This window comes from Lupinus angustifolius, chromosome LG08 (assembly GCF_001865875.1).
Source record: "Lupinus angustifolius cultivar Tanjil chromosome LG08, LupAngTanjil_v1.0, whole genome shotgun sequence".
Lineage (NCBI taxonomy): Eukaryota > Viridiplantae > Streptophyta > Magnoliopsida > Fabales > Fabaceae > Lupinus > Lupinus angustifolius.
In genome coordinates this window covers 20,764,883-20,773,508 of record NC_032016.1, presented here as the reverse complement: position 1 = coordinate 20,773,508, position 8,626 = coordinate 20,764,883, and the positions used below count along the sequence as shown (strand labels likewise).

The window sequence follows — 8,626 nt, the reverse complement described above, 5'->3', positions numbered from 1 at the left end:
TTTTTATATCAAATAATATAAAAATATCCTCTCTTTTTCACCTATTTCTACTAGAAACCCTGCGTAGAAACCCTTTTGAATTTGTAGTCCAATGTGCAATGCGGTGGCAAAGGGGATATTTTATGCAAAAAGCTTGATAATATCATACTATTCTCATTATTTGTTGCGGTCTCTCTCTCCATTTTGGACTATTATTAGAATTTCAATTTACCTAGTCATATTTCTCATCATCAATTATGATTTTACAAAAAAAAAAAGCAATCAAAATTAAGATCAATTAAAAAAGAGTGTGAAGTAACCTCATTATTATTTTTGTCATATTTCTTGTTGTGGTCTAAACCGTGAGTTTTGGCAGATACACTTTGCCGACTTCATAAGTATGTGGACACTCTTAATTCTCAAGCTAGGAACACATATTTGGTCCTGGCTATTGAACTTGTTGGATACTTCAAATTTCGGAAGTGCACAAAATTCTTTTGTTGGATAAAGTTTATGGAAGACTAAATCTCCTTTAAAGATATATTGTCTCCCAATAAAATATTTTTCTTCTACACAACAAAATTGAACTCTTCACACCCTGCTTAAAAAATTCAGCTACCAGTTAGGTTTGATTTCAATGTTATTTGACATTTAATATGAATTTGGAGTTTTAGGCTTGATGCTTTATTCGGTGGATGTTTCTAGTATTTGGTATTAGACTTTGCTACTTGACAATATTTAATATTATTTGAAATTTGTTATTAGCATATGATCAAGGGAGAATGATTGATGTTTTTTTATTTCTAGTTATCCACTGCATTTGGAAATAGGAATTGTGTGATTGTTGGGTATGATTTATTAATTTTGTGCCTACTTAATAAGACTAATCACTCATAACTCAATAACAAAGAAAAAACTTGACTTCAGTATGTCCTTAAACAATGACTAATCACCAACAAAACGTTAATCTACTTGTATAAGACTTCATTAGATGATCCCATGATGATAAAAAAGTTAAGAGTTTGATTCCTAAAAGCGACACTTATTAGGAAAGACAACTACAACCTACAAAATAGGTTAGTTTATGATAAGATGTACCAAAAAAATGGAGGACTAATCTCAGACGACTAGTGTCCCTTTTCATTTAACTGTGCTATTTTTCCTCCTTTTCTAGGTAGGAAACGCAAAAGTATGAGTGGGAATCACATTTTTGAAGTGGATACAAGTGGGAATCACATTCTTAGTTGTGTCCTTGAATATAATTTTAATTTGATGCATGTAGAATTTATGGTATGGTAAATTATTTCAAGTATTCAGGCCAAGTTAAATTTACTATATTCTCATATAAACTATCTGTACGTAATTTTATGTATCACACATTATTAAAACAAATTTCAGATTCTATAAACTTCTTTTAAATATTATACTCAAAAACAGCAATACACCAAATAATATGTATACAATACAGAAAAGTTTGCATCCAGAACTTCACAAATGAAGACAGAAGTGAGTAAACTAGTACATCTTTTAAGAAACCAAAGCAGAAAATGAATTTTTATTCTAATTACAAAGTTCCAAGTTGAAATTGAAGCAATGAAGTAAAGTTGCCAACACAGATCCTAAATAATCTCAGTTGCACAAAATCTATGCACCTCAGAATCAGGAAGCTGAACCAACAAGCTATTCCATCCTCTCTTTCTCTCATACAACAAATAGTTCTCCAATTACCTTCAAAGGCCAAATGAAACCCAAGATTTTTCATAACAGTTTAGCTCAACACATCCCTTTGAAATGCCCAAACAAGTTGCATAGCTTGGAAATCTTAGTTCCTTCCAGCTTTTAAAAAAATCACTTTTTTAAGGCTATGTTGTTTACACAAGCACCAAAGGGTCCCTTGCAAGAACTAATCATATTTCTCTCTCCATGAGTACACAAGGAAGAAGACCCAAGAAATGGCCAAAGCAATGTTTCCAACAACATGCCTGGGCCAATCATGTACAAGATCTTCAATTTCCCTCTCAAAGAAGAATCTCCAAACTGCCATGGAAAAGTGAAGCAGCACACACCCTTTGGCAAAGAAACTCTGAAAATCCTTGTCCTTAACAAAGGAAGCCATCAATAGAATGAACCCAATTGTGAACAATAAGAAGCCAGAGAAAGAATCTGAGGTTTGAATCAGTAATTGATCATGTGGTGTTGACCCTCGAAGCTTGGTTGCAGTTTCAGGTCTATGGCCAAAGGCTGAGATCTCTTTGGAATAAAATATCATTAGAATTCCAGAAGTAAGAGCTATTGCAGAATGAAGAACACAGATAAGAGTAAAACCAGATGAAACCATTGATCCAAAGCCACTCTCTAAGCCTTTTGCTTTCTTACTTTTTGAATCAACACCAACAATAGCATTTGGAATTTCAATCACTGTTTTCCAGAAGGGTTAGAACTTAGCAAACTAGTGAAACAACCACTACTAATACTGATTTCTAACTTTTCTATCAGAATTTTTGTAGTTTCAACAAATCAGGAAGATGCAAATTTTCACCCTTCAATCAAAATAAACAAAGGTATTATCTCTTCAGCTTTTCTTTACAAACCCCCAAACAAAGCATAAAAAACAAAGTAGAAAACTCAAGCAAAAAAAAGGGTTTTTTTCACTTCATCGGTGTATATGTTATGCAGATCGAAGGGTATTACAAAAGGGCACTGTTTTTCAGCCTCAGAGTACTTACATAGGGGAGAGGATTAAATGTTTAGATTGGATTTCCATAGCAATAAAAAAGACACAAGATGCTTGTTATGTCATAAATGACATACTTTTTCTCTGGTTGCTTCCTTGCTTGTTCGGCTAAGCAATTCCAAGAAAAGTTGTAGCGTTGTAGGTCATAGAAATGGGTCTATATCACTCTTGTCAAAAGATTATTAGAACATGACAAGACGTTAATTTAGTGGTATAAAGTCGATTAAATACCTAAAAGTTAATTAAGTATTTAATTCCTAAAAGATATATCTGTTGGTAGACACTTTAACATTTTGAGCATGTAGGCCCCATATGAAGTTGCACATTTTAGATCTATTCCCACTTCGAGATGGCTATTTATATTTTACCAATCATAAAATTATAAATTGAAATAAGTATTCATTAATTAAGAGTATGAAGGATATTTTGAAAGATCGCTAGCCCACTGAAGACTAAAGTGATCTTAAGATATTTTTAATACTAGTGAAGCTGCTTTACAGCCACCTAGATTAAGATTAATATTAGATAATTTTTTGTCATCTGGATTTTCGGATAAGTATAGTAGCCACCTAGATTGTGATTAAATATTAATTGAGGTTTTGATATTTTTTTTATCAATAACATAAGCTGTTAATGACACATGTAATTACATACGATAACAAGGAAGTTGTTGCACAAAGAATCGAAGGTGTTTGCAAGAGAAAACGTAGCTGACCCGTCTCTAATTCAATTCTGGATCTCATATTCAGTAAAATGTCACATTAATTTTATAAACGTATAATGACAGTTGACTTAGTTTTCTAAAGAAGGTGATAAGCAAACAAGTACATGTAAGTCTAAATAAAAAGATTTATAAGATATCAAATAAGTTCATAGAAGGATTAATGTGGTGTCATTTTAATTTTTCAAGACTAATATGAGGGTCATTCTTTTTGGGTGATTAATTTGGTGACCTTTATATCTTGGAAGTACCAAATTGACATTTTACTCTATTATTACAGTATTACCTCCTAACTAGATTTATTAAACTTTCTTTAACAAAAAAAATTCATGGTAACAATTGATAAATCATTAGTGAAAATTTCTTAGATACAAAGCTATGTATGGTTGCAATTTTTATTCCAATAAAAAAATTATTCCATTTCTATAAATTATTTTTTGAATATCAATAAATAAGTTAGTTTAGTGGTGTAAGATTTCAATCAATCTTCAAGAGTTATTCTATATAAAATAGCAATGTTTAACTTTCTAGAAACACTTATTAGAGCAATTATGCATCAAAAAAAATTATTCTTTATTTATTAGGTGAGGAAAATCTTAGTTAAAAAAGGAGAAGTAGTTTTTTAGCATCATCCTCTAGTTAGCCTTAAACTAAAATGCACATACATTAATAAGGTTTGAAAAATAAAATGAACATAGAACTAAAACTAGATATTGTTATTTTTTGAAAGAAAAAATATAAGTATTGTGCCCTCTGCCCTGTTCTGAATCTTCTGATTCTTGCCACCCACCTAATGACAACAATCTTATCCTATCACAGAATTTGAAATTGTATAAAGGGAAAGCCATCAAGAGTTTCTCCCTTACAGCTAAGGGCATGGGAAAATCTCCCCTTAGAAAATAGAAAGAAAGGAAAGAAAAAAGGACAAAAAGGAGAGTTTGTTTATGTTTCATATATTTACCATGATGGATAGTATACTCTCCAATATAAAGTACTCTTCCCTCTTGAGGCTTGAATTCAGATCGATAGGTAATGTGTCATGTTTATTCAACTTAAAGTAAAGGTTTAGCTCAAAGTTGCTTTCTTCATATCCATAACATTGAGATTACAACCAAGCACGTTTTGCAATGAATAAGCACTTTGTGATGTGCTTGTAACTTTAAACATTAGATATCTATATTCTAAACCAATCATAAAGCAATCTCAAATTCATTGAGATATAGATCATGGCACATAAAATGACAAGCAGAAACAAATTAGATGCAAGTTAAGTATTAGTTTTAGATACTAAACTTGAAAGAATGGATTTTAATTTTCTGAAAACAATTCAAATGCAGCATTTGCTTTGAGGGGAGAGGGTGACCATTGTTGGGCAGGGAATAATGTTGCACTGACAACAATTGGAGCAGAACATATCAGATTTAGCACCTGCAATAGTTGCTACCCATGCTAAAACTAGTGGAATTATACATCCCATAATTTTTGTAAAACCTTCACAGTCAGTGGCTAACCAAACTTTAATTTCCACTTCAAAGAAAAGATGAATGAAGGAATGAAAAATCAGAACTTCTCAATCAAGAAGAAGTTCTGATTTTTCATTCCTCCATTCATCTTTTCTTTGACCACTCTTCCAATCCCTTGCATGCATATTATCAACATAGGTTGGCTGAGTTTCAGGTTTAATCGAGAAGCTGAAGAAGATTGTCTCCAATATAATGATCCAAATATGAAGTAAAGAAACAAAAGACAAAAATCTATGTGGAGTTATGATCTTGATACTGCAAAATATTGTGAAACTCTTATATCAATTTTACCTATAAAACGAAATGTGACCCGCATGATACCTAGTATGGTGGAAGTTTGTGGCTAAGTTCATGTTCTAGATCCGTATGTATTACAATCAATATTAAGAATAAGGTGCATGATGCTGGAATAACATATAACTCAAAAACACTATCCTCTAATTTGTATGACTCTTCCAACTCCAATAGGATCATCTATTTACACTGATTCTGGCCAAATCTAGACTTCAAAACTAGCCTAGCTACAAGTACACGAAGCCTGTGAGATCCTGGACCAGGTTTAATCTTGTAAGTGTTCCCAACCTTAGAACATTTGGGTTTGCCAGAACACCAACCACCTGGTGTGAGTAGTCCCTTTTGCCTATGCAGTAATAATTTATCAATCACATTCAGCACTGGATCATCTTGCTTAAATTTCCGAGCGAAGGCGGCACTGCTTGCAATCATTTTTCTTGTATCATTGATACTCAGAACATGAGGGTGCTGCTTAGGAGGGTTGTCCCATGAAATATAATGCAAGTCACTGTTGACAGCTGTTTTAGCTAGTTCTGGTGAATTACATACAACAGTTTGAAAGTAGCCTTCTGGGGAGGAGATAAAATTAGTGTAGTACATAAGAACGGTCCTTGGTAGGTTGTCCCAACCCCATACAACATAGTCTACAAATGCACGCGACAAAACCATCCATGCCGAACCTGCAATGTTGCTACCATGGTTCAATGAAAAAACTTTGGAAACAAAGAGGAAAATAAGCATGACAATAATGGGGGTAGCATCATGTGACACACATGAAACTATAAATTCTGAAATTCAAGCTAAGGCTAAGTTATGATATGTTACTCTTATGATTAAAATGAATTCAGACTCTAAGATATGACCGGCTAAATCCTTAGTCTATTCTTCAAATGAGCACAAGTGAATCTATAGTGATCAACTGGTATATTATTGCAAGGTAAATGAAATAAAAGTGCAAGGGGAAGGAACAGACTAACCAGTAAATAGTTTAAAAGCTGTTGGTAAAGTTCTCTTAGGACCTACCGAAAATACATCAGACTTGTTGGACATGTATAACCCAGGGTCTATAATTAAAGGCATTGCTCGTTTGTCACTGCACAGTGTGGTTCAATCCATCATTATGTATAAATGAAGGTTGCATAGTTAAGGAATAACATAATACTTAATGAGGGTTTAGGGTGAGAAAAAGAAGCTTACAGCTTCCATCCTAAATGACTTGTGTGCTCAATGAAGTTAATACTTCTATCTAAATCTGAAAAAGTATATAGAAGATCTGCAAAATCATTCACCATATTAGTCTAGCAAAAATAGCTACAATCCTAAAAAGTTTGAATCAGAACAAAAAGCTAATTATACATCAATAATAAACTAACCATCCTGAGTCACAAGAGGATAATCTGAAGCACTAAGGTTAATAAACCAATCCCAGTCTTTACTTCTCTTTAGGAGAATAGAACAAGCGTGAAGAGTGTTCGCGACCATCGTTGGTCCTCTGTATGTGACCATATTAGCTTTCAGAATCATGAAAACATTTCCAACCTCATTGAAGATAGGATGTTTTTCGATTCGGGAAGTGAGCTCCAACCTCTCCTCTAGCGGCGATTCGAGATCCAAATGAACAACATAATGGTTTAGTGGATGATAAAGGGCAAGAAGAGTTCTCCAAAGCTTCTCTAAATCACCTTTTGAGCCAGAAATCAAATAAGCAAAGCGAGGTATTGCAGCACCAACAAGAGGAGGAGGTGGAGGTGGAGAAATCTTTGTCTCTACAAATTGTGGAACAGTTTGGTTTGTAGCAAGATGAGATGGGAGAATGAACAATATTGAATTGAAGTTTTGATTGATTGAAGAGACAAGTCCCATGTTGAAGGATGTGGCTATAAAGAATATGTATATACCAGAGATCACAATGAGAGGAAATAGCCATTTCTTCTCCATGTTAAAGGACTCCATCACTGAGACTTATCATGCATTCTTACTAAATTATTTCATTCTAGATTCTATGAATCAAAGGAATGATAAAGCCAATTCACCATGTAGCAGCCACTGAAATGAACAAATTTGAGACCCTCTTCATATATCTTCTCATTTCTCTTTGCTTTTAAAATTGTTTCTGAATCAACATCCATTATTGAATTCAAGAAGTTAGTGATGATATTAATTGTTTTCACATAAGCAAAGAAATTGCACTTTCCCAAGACATAATTTTCATTCAACAGATGCTATTTAAATAATTATGCACTACTTGAATTCAAGAAGTATATACATTATGATACTATCATTTTCATAAGCAAAATAATTACAATTTCCAAAACCAAAGAGGTGTGAGCACCAATAAAATTAAATAACAAAAATACAGATATTTAAAATAACCAAATAACCAAATGTGGCAGATAATAGTGTGTGGCTCAGAACAATATCCTTTTCCTAATGGAAAGAGACAAATCTGGATCGTAAAGAAAACCCACGAAGTTGCGAAAGGATAAAATAACAGATAAACTAAACAAATACATTGTTTGTTCTTATGAATATGCTACTAAATGAAATAAAAAGAGAGAGATGAAAGAAACTGTCCAAATGGAATCTGTGATTGTAGCGGAACAGATATAATACATGGATCTAGATCATAGAATAAATCGTTGAACAAACTAGGACAAAATTATCATTTCTGCTCAACAATGATCTACACTCTTGATTCCGAAGTATATTTTCCAAATGGCTTGGAATGAAAATGATCATCAAAAGAGTCAAAGAAAAATCGTATAATGGGCATAGCTGAAATAAAAAATTCATATTGTTTTTGTTAAAACACATAAACACAAAATATAAGGAACGTAGAAACTGCATGGTGAATAACAAAAACTATTCATGCAATACACAATTAGTCATCAAGTTAATCATAATACGTGTATATATAACATGATCTATACAGTAACATAAAGAAACAAAAGACACAAACCTGTTTGTGGCAAAGGACAGGAGAACAAAGAATGAGGAGAAAGGTAGAGACAGAAAGTACAAATAAGTTAGATTCAGAGGGAATTTATTACAAAAGAAAAAGGGGTTTCTTTTGTTGTAAGTAGGACGTTTTTTTTGGGTTAAAGTGTCATTATTCTTTCATACGTGTGTATGCAAAACTGAGAAAGTGGTTATATGTGTTTTGATTGAAAATGAATACTCTTTCTCTTTCTCACTCTCTAACACAACTATCTCTTCAAGCATGAACTTTGGCATTTCATTTATACGTGTTATATATGATGTATCAAAGCAAAAAACAGTTTTAGTGTTGATAGGTAAATACCAAATTATCACAGCCAAAAAAAGTAAACAGAAAAAACTCTATTTATGGCATACGGTGAGGGATTTGAATATTTT

The 8,626-nt window shown here is 32.8% G+C and overlaps 2 protein-coding genes across 2 annotated transcripts; both read right to left on the bottom strand.

The window, feature by feature from the left end:
* On the bottom strand, positions 1,379-2,871 carry LOC109355283. The gene has a single exon (XM_019598352.1). The coding sequence runs from the start codon at positions 2,315-2,317 to the stop codon at positions 1,883-1,885; it is 435 nt and encodes a 144-aa protein (XP_019453897.1). The 5' UTR covers positions 2,318-2,871; the 3' UTR covers positions 1,379-1,882.
* On the bottom strand, positions 5,286-7,365 carry LOC109353637 (beta-glucuronosyltransferase GlcAT14B-like). The gene is made up of 4 exons (XM_019595972.1): positions 6,625-7,365; positions 6,449-6,524; positions 6,229-6,344; positions 5,286-5,931 (listed from the first exon to the last, which is right to left on the bottom strand). Exons 1-4 carry the CDS (start codon positions 7,202-7,204, stop codon positions 5,432-5,434), a joined length of 1,272 nt encoding a protein of 423 aa, XP_019451517.1. The 5' UTR covers positions 7,205-7,365; the 3' UTR covers positions 5,286-5,431.

Coding starts and splice junctions, on each gene's coding strand:
- LOC109355283 (XM_019598352.1), bottom strand. CDS start 2,317: ATGGTTTCATCTGGTTTTACTCTTATCTGTGTTCTTCATTCTGCAATA.
- LOC109353637 (XM_019595972.1), bottom strand. CDS start 7,204: ATGGAGTCCTTTAACATGGAGAAGAAATGGCTATTTCCTCTCATTGTG. Junction 6,525..6,624: donor TCCTCTTGTGACTCAGGATG/GTTAGTTTATTA, acceptor ATGATTTTGCAG/ATCTTCTATATACTTTTTCA. Junction 5,932..6,228: donor AGCTTTTAAACTATTTACTG/GTTAGTCTGTTC, acceptor GCAACATTGCAG/GTTCGGCATGGATGGTTTTG.